Source organism: Sycon ciliatum, chromosome 1 (assembly GCF_964019385.1).
Source record: "Sycon ciliatum chromosome 1, ocSycCili1.1, whole genome shotgun sequence".
In the NCBI taxonomy this organism is placed as follows: Eukaryota; Metazoa; Porifera; class Calcarea; order Leucosolenida; family Sycettidae; genus Sycon; species Sycon ciliatum.
In genome coordinates, this window is record NC_088643.1 from 77,457,819 (window position 1) to 77,478,584 (window position 20,766).

General features: G+C 49.8%; 2 protein-coding genes and 1 long non-coding RNA gene across 4 annotated transcripts; 2 read left to right on the forward strand and 1 right to left on the reverse strand.

Moving 5' to 3' along the window:
- The first annotated feature begins 727 nt into the window (after positions 1-727).
- LOC135807572 (uncharacterized) lies at positions 728-3,964 on the forward strand. The gene has a single exon (XM_065321244.1). It carries the CDS (start codon positions 728-730, stop codon positions 3,962-3,964), a length of 3,237 nt encoding a protein of 1,078 aa, XP_065177316.1.
- A 4,057-nt stretch (positions 3,965-8,021) lies between these two features.
- LOC135807118 (uncharacterized) lies at positions 8,022-10,026 on the reverse strand. The gene is made up of 2 exons (XR_010551473.1): positions 9,692-10,026; positions 8,022-8,754 (listed from the first exon to the last, which is right to left on the reverse strand). It is a non-coding gene; the product is annotated as an uncharacterized LOC135807118 (long non-coding RNA).
- A 178-nt stretch (positions 10,027-10,204) lies between these two features.
- On the forward strand, positions 10,205-19,825 carry LOC135805586 (coiled-coil domain-containing protein 174-like). 2 transcript variants are annotated; one of them, XM_065319647.1, is made up of 11 exons: positions 10,205-10,377; positions 10,959-11,057; positions 11,497-11,609; positions 11,923-11,969; positions 12,317-12,384; positions 13,971-14,035; positions 14,827-15,000; positions 15,933-16,057; positions 16,447-16,541; positions 17,052-17,355; positions 17,856-19,825. In XM_065319647.1, exons 1-11 carry the CDS (start codon positions 10,339-10,341, stop codon positions 19,109-19,111), a joined length of 2,385 nt encoding a protein of 794 aa, XP_065175719.1. In that variant the 5' UTR covers positions 10,205-10,338; the 3' UTR covers positions 19,112-19,825. The 2 variants fall into 2 exon arrangements, with proteins under 2 accessions (XP_065175719.1, XP_065175720.1); XM_065319648.1 differs by having other exon boundaries at positions 11,500-11,609.
- Positions 19,826-20,766: the final 941 nt, after the last annotated feature.

The following is a 20,766-nucleotide window of genomic DNA, read 5'->3' on the forward strand; positions in this document are numbered from 1 at the left end:
CCCGCTGATACCTGGTGCGACTGTGTTGTCGCTTGGTGGTGGGCCTTGATTTGGAAATAATGTCGCTGAAACTCGATGGATTCCTGCGGACGTTCCGCGGAAAAGGAGATGACCTGGAGACGTTTTGGTCGAAGTTCCGTGTCCTGGCGGATATTCAAAAGTGGGACACGGAGGAAAAACGGATGCAGCACCTGCCCCTGGTCCTAGATGGCCAGGCGTTCAAAGTCTTCATGTCCATGGCGGAGGCGGACAGGAAAAAGGAGGCAACCGTGAAAGCGCTGCATCATCGCATGCCATTGGCGCTGCTGCCACCGAACCAGCGAAGTCTTTGTATTGTTACACGTGCGGGAAAACAGGGCATGTCAAGAAGACCTGCCGCGCTGGGAACTGGGAACCCTCCACGCAGAGCTCGTCAGCAGGCCCATCTTCCTCGAAGAGCAGCCGAGTTCGTTGCCATCATTGTCACGAGCTAGGCCACATCCGGAGAAACTGCCCGACCAGGAGAACACGGGGCACTGCGTCTGCTGGTGTTTCTGACCAGCCAGGAGGAAAAACCGATTGCTGTTTGGCCCTGACTACATCATCGTCTTCCCTCATCCGAGTGTACGTCGATGCCTGCCGCAAACAACACGACGAGTGGACTCGCCTGAGTTCTGTGGTGGACACTGGGTGCACGCGCTCTCTCATCAGCCGTGCCGCACTCCAGAAGTGCAATGGCCTGCGTTACATGGAACAGTGTCCGGACAACATGCTCGCCCTCAACGGTGAATCGCTGAAGATACTGGGTAGCGTCCTGCTGAACCTCCGTCGACTCGACGGACCTGTGCACTTGGACCTACTGACTGCCGTATCTGTGCTGGTTGTCCCAGACTTGAGTGTCCTGAACACCGACATGGTCGTCGGCAACGATGTAGTGACCCGCGCTGGAGGTATGCACCTGCAATACGCTGACGGCTGTCTGTCGTCCGTCTCATTTGGCTGTGCCGCTGTGTCTGCTGCTGTTAGTGCTGCCACTGATGTGCCACCTAAGCCTGCTGACAGTACTGCTCGCACCTCCAAGCTGTCCCGCCACGTCACGGTCAACCACTCTGGTGACGATGTCACACTAAGTGTTGATGATGGCGAGGTGCACTGGAATGCAGCCGCCGGCTACTGGAGCATGAAGTGGCACTGGAGGGACAACATGCCACCTGCTGAACCAATTGGGTCAGGGATTGGCGAATATCCCCGCGCCAAACTCACCGCCGATCAGGAGCTGCAGTTCAATGCTGAAGTAGATGCCTGGATCCAGCAAGGCTGGCTGGTACCACACGATGCGGATGTTCACGGACCACCGGGCGCCATCCTCCCGTTGATTGCGAAGTGCCAAGAGCACAAGGCCTCAACACCGGTTCGCCCTGTACTGGACTACCGTGGGCTGAACCAGCTCATCCGCAACCACCCTGGGTGCAACACCCCTGTGTGCGGTGAGAAGCTACGCAGCTGGCGACAGGCTGGTGACAATTTCCACATCCTGGATATACGGAAGGCGTACCTGCAGGTCCGTCTTGATCCGTCGCTGGCGAGGTTCCAGACCGTCATTTACAAGGGCAAGCCGTACGTCATGATGCGCATGGGCTTCGGCCTTGGGATTGCGCCAAAGCTGATGAGCCTGATCGTACAGTACGTCACTGGCCCCTACCCTACTGTAGACAGCTATGTTGACGACTTGTTCGTGCCTGATGATCTCGTCACAACGGTGGAAGACGAGATGGTGAAGTTTGGCCTACCCACCAAACCTGCTGAATGCTTGCGATCAGCCCGCGTCCTTGGTCTCCAGCTTCACAGCTCGAACGACGTCCTGCAGTGGCGACGACGCACAGATGTCGACCTCTGCTGCCCAGCGAGCCCAACGAAGCGTGATGTGTTCCGCTGGTGTGGTCGCCTGCTTGGCCACAATCCTGTGTGCTCCTGGCTCAGGCCATACACTAGCTACCTGAAGAGATTGGCTGACTCGCTCACTCCTGGAGGCTGGGACGCCAAGGTACCACCAGAAGTAGTAAGCCTCTGCCAAGAGCTGTCTGGTCGCGTTGAAGGAGAAGATCCGGTACACGGTGCCTGGTCCGCTCCACCTGCCGCACAATGGTCAGTATGGTGCGACGCATCCAACATTGCCACCGGAATTGTGGTGCAATGCGGTGCAGATGTTATCGAGGATGCGTGCTGGCTGCGTCCGAAGGATGATCGTACACACATCAATGTCGCCGAACTTGATTCGGTGATGAGTGGCCTTCAGCGTGCTACCGCCTACGGCCTCACAAGTGTGCGCCTCCTGACCGACTCCAAGACCGTGCATGGTTGGCTGTATAACCTGCTGCATGACATCCGCCGTGTCAAGACCAGCGGTCTGTATGATGTGCTCGTCCAACGCCGCTTGCAAGCTATTGACGAGCTTGTCCGCCTCACCGGCCTGTCTGTCGTGGTCGAATGGGTGCCCTCTGAACGCAACTTGGCTGATCGGCTGACAAGAGTACCCACTCCATGGTTGAAGCTCTGCCGTGCCAAGTCTGAGATGTGTGCTGTCGCTGGTGATACCACTAACCCCGCCGTGGCCCCGCCCATGGCTGTTGCCACTATCCGCGCAGCGCAGCAGAATGATGGACCGATTCTGGCTGCCATTCACGAGGTATCCAATGGGCTTCCTGTGTCGGCTGCATGCTACCGGAGAGTTGCTGCTCAGCTGGTCGTGAAGGCTGGCCTGCTTCGCCGAAGCGTGAAATTGCCCGATGGTGACATCGCTGAAGTGCCGGTGGTTCCCGAATCACTGACTGATGAGCTACTGGACAGGGCGCACAACAACACTGGGCATGGCGCATGGGAGTCCATGTATCGCACTCTCCGCCGACACTGCTATTTTCCGAGAATGGCTGAACGCTGCCAAGAAATCGTAAGCTGCTGTGCGCAGTGCTGCTGTGCTAACCCTCGCCGTGGTCAGATTCCTCCTCCGACTCGCACTGTACTGCCGGACCGACCCTGGAGTGTCATCCAGCTGGACACCCTGGAACTTGGCGCAAGTAAATCTGGTGAGTTCCATTCCGTTCTGGTCTGCATCGACATGTTCTCGAAATGGGTGGAAGTGGCTCCGCTACGCCGTCACGATGCGCAATCCGTGGCTGATGCATTCGTGCAGATTTGCACTCGCTGGGGGCCCCCTGATATGGTCCGTCTCGACAATGGCACTGAGTTCATCAACGCTATCGTCCGCTCTGTGTTTGCTATGTTTGGAGTCACCATCCAAACTGGAGCAGTACGCCATCCCCAATCGCAGGGCTGTGTTGAACGATTCAACAGGACACTGCTGCCTCTGATGAGGAAGGTCCTATCCGAATCGTCTGACTGGAATGCTGATCTGAACACACTGCTGTACTTCTATCGTAACCGACCTCATTCCGCAACCAAGATTTCGCCGATGGAAGCCATCTGTGGTTGGACACCCCACCAGTTGATCGCTGATCCAGATCGGACTGTGGATGATGGCAGCAACTGGTCTCGGGATCACCCTGCTCGGTGTGCTCGACTGCGCGACCTCGTGGAATCCGAGTTATCCGACGCTGATCGCATCCAAGAGGAGACTGTGCCTGTCTATCACACTGGTGATCACGTTCTTCTCCGCCGTCCTGACCGTCACCAGAAGCGTCTACCGATGTATGAACCTGGTTGGCAAGTCATTCGTGTTCTGTCCCCCTCGACTGTGGTGATTCGACGGTGTGAACCTGTACGTGGTCGCAATGCTGAGAAAGTAGTGAATGTCGACCTGATCAAGCTCGACCCTCACCCCGTTGCCGCAGATGCAGATGTTGACTCTGCTGATGATCGTGATGACATCCCTGCTATCATCCAAATCGACATGGATCCGCAGCTTGACCAAGCCTACGGACTTCGTCGCCGGGCTGCAATCCGTCCTCCTCAGCGGTTCCGTGACTAATGTCATCAAGGGGAGAGGTGTAATGTATATATAACTGAACCTATCTATCTGTCTATTGCTTCACTATTCATTGATCATGCTGTAAGCCTACATGGGTAGTGTTTCACCCAGTATGACAGTTTGCCCTTTCATCAATCATCGTGGTCTGCTGCACACGATGCATGGATGCGTTTCCTTTGTTTTGCATTGTTTTCTGTATGCACGCTTTCAGTCTTATCATGCTATCGTTAGTTCCGGTATAGTGCGTTGTTGCGAGTCTTGCGTGCTGTGCGTAGAAGTCGTACCACCGCACTCAGTATCGCTCTAGCCCGATAATCCATATGCATCTGAGTTGGCTGTACCCAGTTGCCTTTTGGGAACTCTTTGCCATGAGTTCATTAGTAGTTCTTATGTTGTCGTTTTGCTCTCAACTTGTTTTCTCTCTCTCTCTCTCTCTCTCTCTGAAATGTTCTTCCCTGAATAACAACTAGTTACTTTCGTACTGCCTGTTGGTCGAGTTGGCGTGCATGCCTGCGTGACTGAAGTTCCATAACAATCTCAACAGGCTGACGGAAATCCAACAGGCTCACGGGAACGCTGCAGTTATGGTCGGAGACGCGGAGTTATTTAGTCACTGGTAAATGTTGCATCGAGTGCTGTGTGCTCTAACACAATTGTAAAATCATGAAAAAGCGAAAATAATGCAATGGTGGGGCTGAATGGTGTTCTGTGGAGGAGACGTCGCTGTCTCAATATTCAACGCCGGACCCTGTATTTCAAGTCTGTGGTCATGCTCGATCATAAGTTCCTGTATGGCTCCAGTGCCTTCTCAGCATTGTTGGCGGGATCGTCTCCAAGTACTGCGGCTCTGGTGGCTTGAGGGATGTACGGGTGCTCGCCGTGCACCCCTGCCGGCAATCTGCTAGTGATGCTTGGTACCTACTGTGTCCGGGAGATTTTCATCCAGAAGCTGATCTTCCTAGGCTGGAGCTGCTGCTACTCCTGTGCTAGCCCTCAACCACTGGCGCTCCTACTCGGCTCCAGTGTGGGCCATTAACCACCCTGCCCGATTTCGCACCGTTGCTATTCCACACCGTCAGCATTTAACTCTGAGGTCAGACCTTGATCCCTCCCACCATATGCTATCTGTCTGTCTGCCTCTCTCTCACACACAGATGTGCGCACATACACACAAACACACACACACATGCACATACAGTGACACAAACATACACATAGCCAACTTCTCTGTGTTTGGTGATCATCATCTGTTTTCTGATGTGCAAGCTCACCTCTGATGCCGATTACTTCCTTGCTTAGACCCGGTCTGCTATTAGACCAGTCTGCTCTCCCTTCACTCGCTTGTAAAGCCTACTTGGAGCAGTAAGGTTGTGTCACTGCTCCTACTGATGTCATTGTTGTGAAAGCAATATCATCGCCATTGGTGGTAATTTTCCACTGTGCATGAATCATGAACAATCATCATCTATGTGTCACGGCCTAACCATCCTCGTAACTCCCCTCATCGTGACTAGTGCTGTACCGTTGAAACCTACTTTGCTTCAGTGTATATTCGCTCCGGGCAAAGCTCTTGTTTTGTTGCATAGTGATCTGACGCAGTGTGCTATAGCCTGTCGGGTAATATGGATAAGATTAGTACAGTCGGCATCGCCTATCGAGTGACCAGGTACATGTATAAGGATACTAGTACATGTATCCTGGCTTAACGATATCGGAACACAAATAGCACTATGTGTGCAATATTCACGCTGTGCGGTGCAGATAGGTCAAGTGCACGAGGGAAAACTCTCCAAAAGGCTCGCAGCGCGTGCGTCGTCGAAAAGATTACGTCAACAAAAAATTCCGCCGTGGGCCAACCCATCCGCGAGTTGCACACTCTTGTTTATCTACTCTTGGTCATACCAAGAGTACATAACCCCCCGGGGTTATGTACTCTTGGTCATACTCATACTCATCATAGTCATACCAAGAGTAGATAAACAAGAGTGTGCAACTCGCGGATGGGTTGGCCCTCGGCGGAATTTTTTGTTGACGTAATCTTTTCGACGACGCACGCGCTGCATGCGAGCCTTTTGCAGTTTTGGAGAGGTTTCCCTCGTGCATGCACTTGGCAGGGCTTTACACTACAAGGTCGGTGCCCAGCACGTGCTCTCACACTGCTCTGCGGCAAAGTCCGCGTTTCTCTGAAAAAAGGTGACGTCAACAAAAAATTCCGCCGTGGGCGGGGGTATCTGCAGATTGTGCAGGAGAGATCCGGAGTTGCACACTCTTGTTTATCTACTCTTGGTCATACCAAGAGTCCATAACCCAAGAGTATGCAACTGTGATTATGCCTGCATGCGTGGCGCGCTGCCTTCATTACGTAACTTGCCTTCATCACGCTCTGAAAGCATCCATTCAAACTCTCAATTTCTCGCACGAGCCCATCCGTTTTTGCTCGATTCGTTCCAGTACCTACACAATCTCTGAATTCTGGCGCGTGAACTCCAGTTCCGTACGAAAGTTCATTTCAAACTGGAGGGAAAGTGCGGTGTTTGATTTTCCGCAGTGCGCGGACTGCAGCTGAATGATGTAATGAAGGCAGCGCGCCGCGCATCTGGCCCATAGAAAAGAGATCACAGTTGCATACTCTTGGGTTATGGACTCTTGGTCATACCAAGAGTAGATAAACAAGAGTGTGCAACTCCGGATGGATTGGCCCACGGCGGAATTTTTTGTTGACGTAATCTTTTCGACGACGCACGCGCTGCGAGCCTTTTGGAGAGTTTTCCCTCGTGCACTTGGCTGGGCTTTACACTACATGTATACAAGGTCGGTGCCCAGCACGTGCTCTCACACTGCTCTGCGGCAAAGCCGCGTTTCTCTGAAAAAAGGTGACGTAAACAAAAAATTCCGCCGTGGGCGCGGGGTATCTGCAGATTGTGCAGGAGAGATCCGGAGTTGCACACTCTTGTTTATCTACTCTTGGTCATACCAAGAGTAGATAAACAAGAGTGTGCAACTCCGGATCTCTCCTGCACAATCTGCAGATACCCCGCGCCCACGGCGGAATTTTTTGTTTACGTCACCTTTTTTCAGAGAAACGCGGCTTTGCCGCAGAGCAGTGTGAGAGCACGTGCTGGGCACCGACCTTGTAGTGTAAAGCCCAGCCAAGTGCACGAGGGAAAACTCTCCAAAAGGCTCGCAGCGCGTGCGTCGTCGAAAAGATTACGTCAACAAAAAATTCCGCCGTGGGCCAATCCATCCGGAGTTGCACACTCTTGTTTATCTACTCTTGGTCATACTCATAGCAAGAGTTCATAACCCCCATAGTTCATAACCCCCATGGGGTTATGAACTCTTGCTCACAGCAAGAGTACGTAGTTTATGTACTCTTGCTCACAGTCATAGTCATACTCATACAGTCGATGCGCCAGATTTGAAAAATCACGTCGGAACGCAGAGTTCTATTTTTCAGATGCACCCTTTTTGGGCACTTTTCTCAAGGCATTCTCAACATACGATCGTTTTCATGTATGTACGTGCTGGCCAGTTTCACGCTTTCTCGGAGTTATTCGTCACACTCGAGGATTCAGTAGTCGCCTTTCACCTTTTTCTGTTATGAGTTCTTCAAGAATGACGAAATTCTGTAGTTTGGTGTCGCTACACGTCGGTTTGTCTCTTTTCCTTTTTTCGTCGAAATTTCGTCGCCCGACCTATAATTTCGTGCCACCGAATTAACCAGGCATTTCGCTGCTTCTATGCTGGACGTATCGAAAGAGTAAGTCTTTGTGACATTGGAGCGGAAGTTATGTTCTGGCCGAAAAAAGGGCATGCCTCTGGTGACGTGATTTCTAACTAGTGTTTTTACGTATATTTTCCATGCATGTGTGCACAGATGTCAGCGGCAGGAAGACCCAGCAATGCCACAACTGGCACAAGCATACATACTTGACGACCATGTGGCCCAGAATGAAGCATTTGCTCCAAAGTGCCATCTGACAAGCGATTTACACATGACTTAATGCTGTCAGATTGGCAAAATTGGCAAAAGCTACACACATGCACATCCATCACGTCGGGCCAATGCATTTATTGCAAGTGCGTCAAAGCACTACGACGCCAAGTATGCACAGCAGCGAAAGAAAATAAGCCACCAGTCAGCCAAAGCACATGCAGTGTACATGATTGCAGCGGAGCGGCATCCGTACACTGTCCTGCAGACAAACTGCGCGTGCACAGTCTGAAAGAACAGTGCGAACCGCTTCTGTGCCCAACCCCATTACCAGCAGTGTGTGGGCCATGCAACATGTGCTTGGTGTAAGTCGAGACTCACACCAGAACACAGGTGGAAGTCACCAAACTTTCAGCTTGCAGAGCATGTGTTGCGTAGCATGCACCATGTCAGGATTTCAGACGAGAGTCGACTTTGTAGACGCTGCTACCAAAAGCAAATTGACATGCTCCCTGCCGACAATGCACCAAGCACAGACCACCAATTGCGAAGCATCATCTCTCAGTACAGCACGGAAGGTGCAGAGAGTGATTTCCCCAATATTATAGTCATTGCCGCTACAGGACGGGAATTGCTGGACAAGGATGCCATATTGTTGACGACAGTGCACGATTTGTATACAGAGACTTTGCACCCAGCTGCTGACCCCAAGCCAGCGGCATACGTGCTCGGCAAATTGAAGTTGACCCTGGAGCACCACTTGCACGTCATTCCACTTAAGTCGCGGAAGGATGGCACATTGCTGCTACGCAATGGATGTAATGTAATGCTGAGAAGGCACTACATATGATCCTTTCTGCAGAGCGTAAACACAAGATAGAGCAAACACCAACAAAGCTGGAAGACCTCACTCTGCCATGCTCACAGCACAATTGATAGCCAGCAACCGAATAATACATGTACTTCACAAATATGGGAACCCATTTACACCAAGTGCTATTATCGGACAATGCCATTATGCTCCTAGCACGCGGCACAAGAAAATTATAGAGCTTCGCCGGCATTGCCTTGAATTTGTCGTAATGTGATGGTGTGTGCGTGTGTGCGTGTGGTGTGTGTGTCACTGTGTGTGTGGTGGTGTGTGTGGGTGGTGTGTGTATGTATGTATGTATGTGTGTGTGTGTGTGTGTGTGTGTGTGTGTGTGTGTGTGTGTGTGTGTGTGTGTGTGTGTGTGTGTGTGTGTGTGTGTGTGTGTGTGTGAAGCTGTTGAATGGTGCAATCCCAGCACAAGTTGCTATGGCTTCTGCCGTAGCATTGCTATCATCGCCTCCGGCGATGGGCGTCAAAAGGTCAAAAGGTCAAAGGTCAAGGTGTGTGTGTGTGTGTGTGTGTGTGTGTGTGTGTGTGTGTGTGTGTGTGTGTGTGTGTGTGTGTGTGTGTGTGTGTGTGTGTGTGTGTGTACATTACATATTGCCCTATCAAAAATATATAAATAAACTCGGATGGTGAGCCAATGTAATCATGGATAAAAAGAAAAAGGACAAAATGTTACGAGTTATGACTAACTGTCCACCATGTACCAATGTCGCTAGATCATAATTTATTATACAGTCGGCGAGCGCGACAAAAAGGCACAAACTGACAGGGAATACTAAGACATACAACGACCAAATAATATTCAAGTTAATTTCGAAATGTCTATAATTTCGTGCCGTCGGATTAACCAAGCATGCAACGAAAGGAAAGGTATACACGCTTAGACATATATTATTAGGCAATTATCTGCACCAACCTGCATTCCGGCCGAAGCATCATGTCGGGTGTGGTGGGTCGGCATTCCGACGTATCTCCACACACCAGGAAAATCGTGAAGCGAGAATTCCCTCGTCTGCAACTGGCAAAGTCTTCACTTGACACTCAAGTTGAAATTTCTAGATACCTAGCTAATAGGAGCAGACTTCAGGACATTTGTCGCACTCGGGAATCGTCAGTTCGATCCATACAGGGTTGGTTAGACACAAGAAATATAGCAAATTTCATTGACTGACATCTTCATCTTTACCAACACAGTTCACCACATAAACTTTCGCGCGAAAAAAATAAAAAGACCCACTCAGCTGGCTTGGCGCATCGACTGCATAGATACCGTACGAGCGCATGCTGTTTATGATTACGTCATCTGGTCATTGCCATCGGCATAAATCCTTTTTTGAGTATAGATTTGAATTCAAATTAATTTTTGATGTTGATTGTCGTGCCATTACTGGGTTAGCAATCACCCATATTCAAGTGTTGCATTGGGAAACACTCAGAGTCATATCAGGCAAGAATCTTCGCATAGGCTTTACTCCTGCTCGAAAAAAACCCGCAGTGTTCTTGCAACTCTTTGACACTTCCTCACACCAGCAGTTATACGCGTTAGTTTTATCGCAGTGGACAATGGCTGACTCGCCAGCTAATCAGATCAATTCATCTTCCGTAAGTGTGTCTCAATGCGTGTTTGTTATTCTGCCAGGAGAAGCTATTTTTGTTTGTTTGATCAATACCGCTGCCAAAGCCCTTTACTATGGGCCAGTACAACTTGTTGTTGGATGACAGTATGTAACAAGGTGGAGGACCACTGTGTTCGGAAACAGTGACCTTACTTACTACAGCCATCCACAGTCGGCAGAGCCCCGGTCTTGTGGATGGTTGTAGAAAGGTCACTGTTTCCGAACACGGTGGTCCTCCACCTTGTTACATGCTGTCAACCAACAACATTTTTTCAACAAAACAAGGTTTATCTAATGCCAGTACAACTTGTAGAAAAGACTTGCAGAATCTTGGGTTGGCAGAAACCAACAGGCAGTGTGGCCTTGCAGACAGCACACTGTGCCATGTGTCTACATGGCTGTACTAGAATCTAGTCTTCTGATAGGGGAAAAGGAAAAAGGAAAAGTGACAGTCCAGTTTGGTGTATGCCAATTCCTTTTTGTGAGTCAATATGTGTGCAGATTCTGTTTTCAAAATGTTTTTTTTTACCCTTCCCGTCATGTACCTGTGTGTGTGTGTGTTGTCAGATGGTGGATTTGAAGGCGGTTTTGTTCAGCACAGCCAGTGCTGTCAAGCGTGCCAAAGCCACTGGTATCGCACCAGCAAAGGAGGACCTACGTAGCAAGGTACTGTGCTGCTGCTGCTGCTGCTGTAGATTTACTACTACTGATATCATATTATGTTAGTCTCTCAGATCAAGGTGCCTTTTCTCTCTCCCGTTAGTCATTACCAGTATGCAGTCATGAATTCGGCACAGCTGGCTTATTTCTGTATTAAAAGCCTGGCTCTGGGGCATGTTGCAACGGTTCTCAGGTGCCCGTATAAATCGTCTGCACTAGTATTCCGGTTTTGCAGTCGCCTTAACCTTTCTTGTCAGAACCCAAGCAAGCAGCTAGCCACCTGATCAGCTGGCAAAACTCTGGCTCTGCTGATCATGTCTCTAATCCACTCTGTCTGTAGTTGGCATAGCACTATACCCATACTCTTTTTGATGTGTGAAACAAAGCATCTGATCGTGTCTGCGCTTTCTTTTGCTGATGAATATGCTGTCTGTCCCCCATGCAGAAGAAGGCCATTTGGGCCAAACGCAATAGTGGCATTGACAAAAGAAATGCCAAGGACGTAGCCGAGACAGCCGTCGTCTCCATGGAGGAAGAGGATATGCTGGCAAAGTCAAAGTAGGCAAGCAATCACCTGCGGTACATGTAGTGTCTGAGAGGGAGGTGGTGTATAAACCACTAGCAGAGCTTGCACTTTGCCAGAGCTCTGCTGTAGGCTGGTTAATAGTGTGGCCGTGATTGATTGTGTTCACAGTCACACCCTTCATTTCACAATCATTTGTCATTGGCAGTCGTTTGACGAGCCAGGAAATGTTGATTAAATAGTAAAATACAAATACATGTGTGCAGGACGTACGTACAGTGCATGACTTGCTACTGGTGATCAGCTTGCATGAACACGCTGATGTGCTCATCTGTGTGTTGTACTCAGGGCCATCCTGCATCAGAAAGCCGCTCTCTACGAGAAGTTGTCCAAGGGTAAGCTTTAGATTCCTCTGCTGTGGGTGGGTGGGTTCCCTACGTGTATCCATCCTGTTTCAGTCGATGGCAAATATAATTCAAGTACGTGTACCTCTGAGAACGTATCCCTGTGTTAGCATATGTGCATGTAGAGAGTTTGTCAACGGAATCAGAAGCCGGATTCTGTTGGGACTTGTGTGTTGCTTCTTCCAAGTAAAGTAGGCCTGTGTGCAGGTGTGTGTGTGTGTGTGTGTGTGTGTGTGTGTGTGCATGCGCGTGTGCGCGCGTGCGTGCGTGTGCGTGCGAGTGTGAGTGTTGTTCCTAATCTTTCTTTTGAATACTTTGTCTTTTCTTTGCGTGTATAGTCGGACATCAAGATGACACGGAAGAAGGGTTCCTTGTTGACTTTGAGAAGAAGTCCTATGATAATGAGGTGAGTGGCACTAAGTCTGGGCGGAATGAAGCATGGGCACACGTTAATAGTGCTTCTATACAGTACATGAGATCTGGCACACTTCAACAGTACAGTAGCAGCAAGTCTTTCTTAGCTAACTGCTACCCAGAGTTTCGTGTTGGAAAATGCTCACCAAACAGCGTACTCTCGAGGTACTGGAAAGAAAGACTCGCGTGTACCATTGTCCACTGCCATGTGCCGTCCTTTTATTCGCTGTGTCCGCTGTATACAGTGAGTACACCTTACAGCCTGTGGACATTGAGACATTGTGTATACAATACAATATTCCGGAGAATGGCAGCCAGCGGAAGACTTATTTATCAGCAGCCCTTACAGAGTTCTTGTATAACATTTGAGAAGAGTTCTACTTGTAGTAACCTGGTAGTGCTACATTTGCTTGAAAGTAGCACGCACACACGTACACACACACACACGTACACACACACGTACACACACACGTACACACACACACGTACACACACACACGTACACACACACGTACACACACACGTACACACACACACGTACACATACGTACACACACGTACACACACACGTACACACATACGTACACCCACGTACACACACACACGTACACACACGCACACACACACACGTACACACACACGTACACACACGTACACACACACACGTTCACACACACGTACACACACGTACACACACACACGTACACACACACACGTACACACACACACACACACACGTACACACACACATACACACGCACACACACGTACACACACACACACACACACACACTTGTACTTGTACAGTGTACTTGTACTTGCTCACTGCCAAAACTGGTCACGTGGGTCTCCCCGGGAGAGGGGAGAGAGACTCAAAAGGAATCTTGGAAAGATGACTCAATTGGCCATTGAACCACCCAACGGCCGACACCCCCTGAAATCCCCAAAATAGGGTGGACTTGAAATGATCCCACTTATGGGCTCACCACACCTCAGTAAGTGGGTGAGGACAAGGTGCAGAAAAAGGATTGACGGCATCAGGGTATCCGTCCCGGGATCCAACTGCACACACACACACACACACACACACACACACACACACACACACACACATACACACACACGCACGCACACACACATACACACACACGTACACACACACACACATACACACACACACACACACATACACACACACACACACACATACACACACACACATACACACACGTACACACACACACACACACGTACACACACACACACAGTGCTGTGTATTAGAATATTCAATACTGTGTGTGGCTTTCCTCGTCGAATATACTGGTATGGAGTAGAGTATCATTTTCGCACCAGCTGAATAACTTAGTTTATATCCCGCCAGTTGAAGAGGAAAGAAAATCTGCTACCGATGTTGGTGGTGCGTTTGAATCAGCCTTTAGCGAGTCCAATGCCCGGTGTTCAACTCGGCCTTTGACTTTTTCACTGCACGTGTGTGTATGTATGTATGTATGTGTGTGTGTGTGTGTGCACGTGTGTGTGTGCACGTGTCGCGTTTCGTATTGCTGTTTCCTTCATAAGGCACCCGCAACTGTTGGCGAGACATCGAAAGGAGCCGGCAAAGTAGCTGGTGATGGCAATGACTGGTAAGAGGCTGCTGCCTGCAGCACACAGCTTAACACAGCTATGTGTTGTGATGATGCTTTGCAATGTCTTGCCACGTTTGGCCTCTGCCAACACACTCATACATCGTTTATCCAGGCAGTTTGGGCGGGGCCCTGACACTGCCCGGAAGTTTGACATTTCCAAACTCTGAATGATATACAGTTGGTTGGGGGAAGGCCAGTGATGCGGCGGCATACTAGTACATTACAAAATCACCAATTCAACCTGACCCAACAGTTGTTACTACGAGTATATCCACTAAATCTCCCCCCCAAGAAAGGTTCCCGGTGGACCGACGTTCCGTAACTTTCAGTGTCCAGATAACTGCGGTATGAATGTACAGTGATTTACTATTGTTCCTTCGCTCTTCTCCTGCTGTTTTGAGCCTTAAGTATGGGAAGTGTGCCCTCGTTCTGTATCACCCCGTTGGCCATGCTCAAACTAGTTACAGTGCTTGGAGGATCATTGTAGAAAGGCGATTTTTTCCACTCGGCACATTTTCATTGCGCTTGTGATTCAAACCTTGGCACTCTGGTGATCTACATGGACATGGACATGGGGGAGAGGGCCGGGGGCAGGGGGTTGTCTACCGGTACTTGCATAGACATGGACATGGTGGAGAGGGTCGGGGGCAGGGGGTTGTCTACCGGTACTTGCATGGACATGGACATGGGGGAGAGGGTCGGGGGCAGGGGGTTGTCTACCGGTACTTGATGCATGCCAGTGTTGTGAGTGTTGTGACTGTCATTCTTGATTCGTTTCTTCTCGCTAGGGTTGACTATGTTGACTCACTGGGTAGGAGCAGGCGCTGCCTTCGCAAGGACCTTCCTGACTTAAAAGCAATGGATGCTGATCTCTCAGGCAGACCGGAGGGAGCAACTACTGCTGCAGCAGATGAGCCGGATGCCAAGAAAGCAGCCAGCTCTGCTCTCCTTCCATGGCTGAAGTAAGATCTTGTATTGTATGTGTGCGCGCGCGTGTGTGTGTGTGTGTGTGGGGGGGGGGGGGGTATTAAAGTAGGACTGAATGGGTGTGAGCTCTCACTTTGCTTTAGATCCGTGAAGCTCCGGACCACATATTATGCGCAGTCTATTTCCAGCGGTCTTGAAGACGTTTTCCATGCTCAAGGGGCAAAATAAATGAATAAATACCGGAGGGTGTACCCAGTGTGCTGACAGTGCTCAACACCATGGCGGAGGATGTTGCCTGATGATTGCGAGAGCATGAAACTCCAAGTCGCCGCAAACAAGCCTTGCGTGTTCTTGTTGTTCTGTTCTGTAAATGAATAAATAAAATAAAATATTTTACTGTTCTCGTTAGAGTCAGTTAGACTGAGTTTTCCTCACTGGTGGAAACGCCCTCACCCCCCCCCCCCCCCCCCCTCCCTCAGGGATCATGGCGCAGATACAGTAAGTAAAGCCTGATTCATACTCTGTTTCGCGTACGGGAATTTGTCGCGTACGGGAAAAGTTGTCTCTAGTTCCAACTTGCCACACAGTGATCAAAGACCAAAGATCTCAGGGCAAGGTTGGCGTTCAATGGGTCCAGCATATTATTGGCCTCTTGCGTTGTTGCTCAGTCTTCATTTCTTGTGATAACAACCGGTAAAATAGCATCACTCTCCATCAATGTATCTACCGTATTTTCTCTAATAAGAGCCTGGGGTTCTTGTTATTTCAGTGACAGCTCAACCTGCGCTACTATCAGATACTGTGCTTTTATTGGAGACTGTGCTTTTATTTTTTCAATGCTCCACTATCAAGCCAACTCCAGTTTATATAGGCATAGCTGACCATATCAAAACTGATTTTCTAAACCCTAAACTAAGGAATATGTTCTTTTTTTTGTGAAATGTTGTATGCGTGTGCTCCTTGATAGGGAGGACGCAACGCTGATGTCCGAGGACATGTACAAGGAGCTACGGCGTCAGAAGTGGGAAGAGCAGGAGAGGGAACTGGCCGAACGCACCGGACCTGTACACTTCGAGGACATCCGCTTCAATGGTACGGGGCGTGTACACGCAGTTCCTTGGAACAGTGCATTGCACACAAGGGAATGAGGGGAGTGTATGCATGTGTTTTGAAGTCAACTCTACAATAGTGCAGTGTATCGAATGTTGCACTGTGTATGATCCTTGTATCTACACCAACTCCTAGATAGCAGTTAGTCTTGTGGTGGAAAACTCTCACGCAAGAATTCCTGACGAATAGCTGTTCAAATATTCTGTTCTTTTGTTGCAAAGTCATTGTAAGAAGTATCATTACAGACTGTATTGCTTTGTGCGTGTGTGTGTGTGTGCGTGCGTGTGTGCGTGTGCGTGTGTGTGTGTGTGTGTGTGCGTGCGTGTGTGTGTATGTGTGTGTGTGTTCTCATATCTTGTGTATGTGTGCAGAGGCACGTGAGATGGGTGTCGGTTACTATCAGTTCTCTACGGATGAAACAGAGCGCCAAGAGCAGATGGAACAGCTGCAGACATTACGCAACCAGGTTTGTTGAATTGTAATATTGTATGTTCGCTAAAAATTCCTCTTAGCACTAAAACATGTACTGTGGTTGATTTGGGATATGATAGTCTTTGCAAGGTATTCTCTGCACTTGTGGCAAGTGAAAAGTCCAGACCGATGTGCACTTAAAGCTCCAAAGGCTACATTGTCTCGCACACAAGGTACAGTACAGTACACAAAAATAAAATTTGACTCACAGCGCTGACATTGTGCTCGAGTCCAGATTTCACTTGCCATAACTGCAGTGCAAGATTGTCCTCAACTTGATGATGCGGCTCTCCGTTCTGTTCACAATGTACCTCTTTGAAGTGGTGCAGGTTGAGCAGAAACCTTCCTTGTTTGGGACTGTCTCTGTGTAGAGTTAGCAGTGGATGCAAGCCGTTGCAGATTGACTTGGTGTTCGATGCTGTTTCTTTATGCTTTGGAAGTGGCCTTCAGTCACACACCATCAAGTACATCATACTCTTCGTTAATTGTTGTCCTGCTCTGTCAGACTCTGGAGCAGAGGAAGAGACATCACCAGCTGAAAGATCGTCGCCGACTTGCCATGGAAGCTCGGCTACAGAAAGTGAAGGCAAGACGGGCAAAACGACTTGGAGTGGAGCTAACCGAAGAAGGAGAGCTCGACGCTGAAGCCGAGCTGAAGCAGGAGATTGCAGAGCGCAAGAGTGCAGAAATAGATGACGCAGAGCTTGCTGCTAGGACCGCCGACGAGATTGCCGAGTCTCGGCGCCTGGAAGAGCAACGCCGAGAAGCAGCCACACTGGAATGGGAGAGAGGATTGAAAGACCGTTCCAGTGAGTGAAATTGCCTGGGTATTTTATCAATAGAGTTTACAATGGTTTGCCATGTGTTAAAATTATCCCTCGGCTCCAGATGCTGCAAGTTGAAAAATATTACTACGGGTAGTGTTGTTCTTCTAGCCACAACATGTATTTGTATTGAGGATTTCATTCATGAATGAACTACACCTGTGTTGCATGTTTGTGACGTGTAGGTACACTGTGAATTTGTGTGTTGTTGTCATGAAATGCTAAAAACGCTGTTGAATTGACTTCTGTATGCCGACACATGTACTTCGAATATAAGAATTGCAGTTTCAAGTGAAATGAGTGTGCTGATCACCACCGACTTGTGTGGATTTCATTTCTAGTCAGTAGCGTTTGGCACACGCCGCATAGAGAACTCTCCTCACTGAGTAGGTTTGAAATTCAGTAAGGCTGGGCGTTTTGTATGCTACTCACTCTTACATACATGTATGTGTATCCTGCTTTGTGTCCTTGTCCATGCCCTGTAGCTACCAAGCCTGCAGGCGCAGAGGACGACGAACGAGACGAGGAGTTTGCACCGCCTTCCGCTTACGCACCGCCGCGCTCGCGTCCGAAGAGCGCCACCATCGCCAGTCATTCCAGCAGATCGCTTGCCGATCTTTCCGTCAAGGCCAAGAAGTCTGCACGGACTTTCAGTGATGTTTTGAAGCAGCTAGCCGAGGAGAACAAGGCCCAGCCAGTGCCATCTGTGAAGAAGAACGCTGATAGTGGCAAGGAACCGTGTGGACCGTCAGAAACTGAACAAGCACCGACATCACAAGCTTGTGCTCATGGAAGTCCGCCTAGTGCAGAGACAGCCGCCAGTCACACGGTTGCCCAGAATGAAGGTGATACTGCACAGTCCGGTGCCCGCAGTGGTTCCCGAGCTACTCCTGCGGCTTCTGTGCCAGAGAGAGATTGCCAAACAACAAGGCATAGCGTTCCACCGCAGCATAGTCAACAACCATCACCTTCAATGCCGTATCCTTCATCAGGAACTTGGCAACCTCCCACGGCAAGCCCACACTACTATCCCCAGCCAGGCGCAGGTAACAGCGCACAGTTTCAAAATTCTCAAGGACCGTCCGCACACGCACAAATGCCACCCGCCAGCAGTGCTCACATGCAGAATGGATCCATGCTTACTCCCGGTATACCAGCAATGCCAGCTCACCAGCCAGCACCAATGCTGCAGCAATCTCCTGCTGCCAACTCACATCTCCATCCACAGAGCTCCAACTGTCCACCTGCTTTGAACTCGTATCCCTATGCAGGTCCCACCCAGCACGCACAGCAAACCACTGGGCCACATGCACAGTGGCAGCCAGCACAATCTGCACGGCCAGACACCATGACACAGCCACCACAGAATTGGCCAGGAGCACAGCAGCCAGCACCACCACAGAATTGGCCAGGACCACCACAACCAGCGCCACCACAGAATTGGCCAGGACCACCACAACCAGCGCCACCGCAGAATTGGCCAGGAGCACAGCAACCAGCACATGCACAGAATTGGCCGGGACTACAGCAGCCAGGACCACCACAGAATTGGCCAGGGCCACCACAACCAGCGCCACCACAGAATTGGCCAGGGCCCCAACAAGCAATGCCCCAACATCATGGTCCAGTACCATGGTCACATGCTCAACCTCCACTGGACGCTGCTGCTGCTACGAGTGATAGTGATCGTGAGCAGCATGTTCAGAATGCCGTTGACCAATTTCTGGCTGAGTGCAGATAGCATTGGCAGCGAGGAGGAGACTGAGGTCAGTGTGAGTGTTGCTCCTGTTGTACTGCTTGTCATCGTCCTCAACTCTTTCAGCTGCACACAATGTCGTCAAGTACGCTGTGTTTTGTAGCACTCAACGTGACATGCTACTTGTCATGGTAGTAGTGCCTTGTACTAAGTTGTAGCAGGTTGACAGTGTTCTTGTCACGTGCATGCACATTCTGCTGCTGCTGCTGCTGCTGCTGCTGCTGCTGCTGTTGCATGTACGTACATAGTGCCCGTTGCGCTGGCCCTGTGGTCCAGGGTCTGTGACTCTGTGCATGCTTAGCGCTGTTGCTTGCTGATAACGTTACATTTGCTTGAAATGAGTTATTGAGTTTATCCTACTATACTCCTATTATGGGGAAATTCAGATTTTTACTTTAGCCTCTCTGAACAGTTTTAAAATTGCTTTCAAGGAATATTTTTAATATCACTTTCCACATGCCTCTGCCAGTGACGGGTCTCTAGGCACACCCATTTGATCCTAGCCTTTTTTACGGTAGTAACTTGTTGAGTCTTGCCTGCTCCTGCTGTCGTCACGCTGACCTGGTCTGTCATGTTCTACCAGATAGAATTCATGTGCATATCAGCCATAGACACGGCAAGCGGACATGGCAGTTAGTATTATCAAGAGTACCTAACTGGTCATGTACTCCACCACAACAGATCAACAAATAACTCGAATGCGAACCCTTTACTGAGTGTGTGATTACTGATACTAGTAAGCTACAACAGTAGTACACCACACTAGAACAGTACAGGTACATCATTGTACATTTCTTGGCCACCCATCAGCAGGCGAGTTGTAACATTGCAATTGGCCTGCATGACATGCGTGCACTACTGACCGCAAACTAATAATGACAAACAGCTGAGCCATGACTAGAATTGTGCTCATCGGATGTCACTCTGCGGCTTCACGATCATCCGATTTTAAAACATGCAGTGGTGTGTGTCCAGGCCGTGGCGTGGGTACCGTGTGGTGGCACTCAGTTTGAGTCTCAGCTAAAAGCTCACGTGTGCATCTGACGCAGCGATCCATGCACAGACAGTTTATTTTGTGCCATATGCTCTTTCTCGCCGAGACCGTGCAGGCTGTTTTTAAAAGGCGACGCTTTTTAAAAAAGCCCGCAGCGGTATGGCAATGAGCAAGAATGATAAGCTCCCTGCAAGCTCAGCTTCCACACTCTTGCTGCTGTGCAGTGCATTCCGTAAACCTATCATGCTGCATGTGGCTGAAGGGCATGGTTTGGCCCTGGGACTGTGGGAGTCGGGAAACTGCCGGCTTTTACCACTCCCTGATTTGGCCCCTGATCTGTGAGTGTGACCATGATCTGACGTAGACGAAATACTGCAGTCTATGATGATTATGCCCGCACAAATGCATGCATGGTGCCGGACTAGTCGCCTGTACAGTCGACTACAGTATAGTCTGATCTGCTGCATGCTGTACGAGATCGTGGGAGTCGTCCACGTGGGCTTAGTACCCTGCGTACACCATGGTACACTAATCTATGATGCGTGCGCGCCCGACCCATACTGAGCCATAGCAACAAGGTTGCTGTGTGGGGCAGCGAGATGGCGTGGCAGCACTGCCATCATCTTCACAAACAAACAAACTCAAA

Excerpts from the sequence above, each read along its gene's own strand:
- LOC135807572 (XM_065321244.1), top strand. The coding sequence starts at position 728 with ATGGAACAGTGTCCGGACAACATGCTCGCCCTCAACGGTGAATCGCTG.
- LOC135805586 (XM_065319647.1), top strand. The coding sequence starts at position 10,339 with ATGGCTGACTCGCCAGCTAATCAGATCAATTCATCTTCC. Across the intron at positions 14,036-14,826 it reads GCTGGTGATGGCAATGACTG|GGTTGACTATGTTGACTCAC; the intron begins GTAAGAGGCTGC and ends TCTTCTCGCTAG. Across the intron at positions 17,356-17,855 it reads AGGATTGAAAGACCGTTCCA|CTACCAAGCCTGCAGGCGCA; the intron begins GTGAGTGAAATT and ends CATGCCCTGTAG.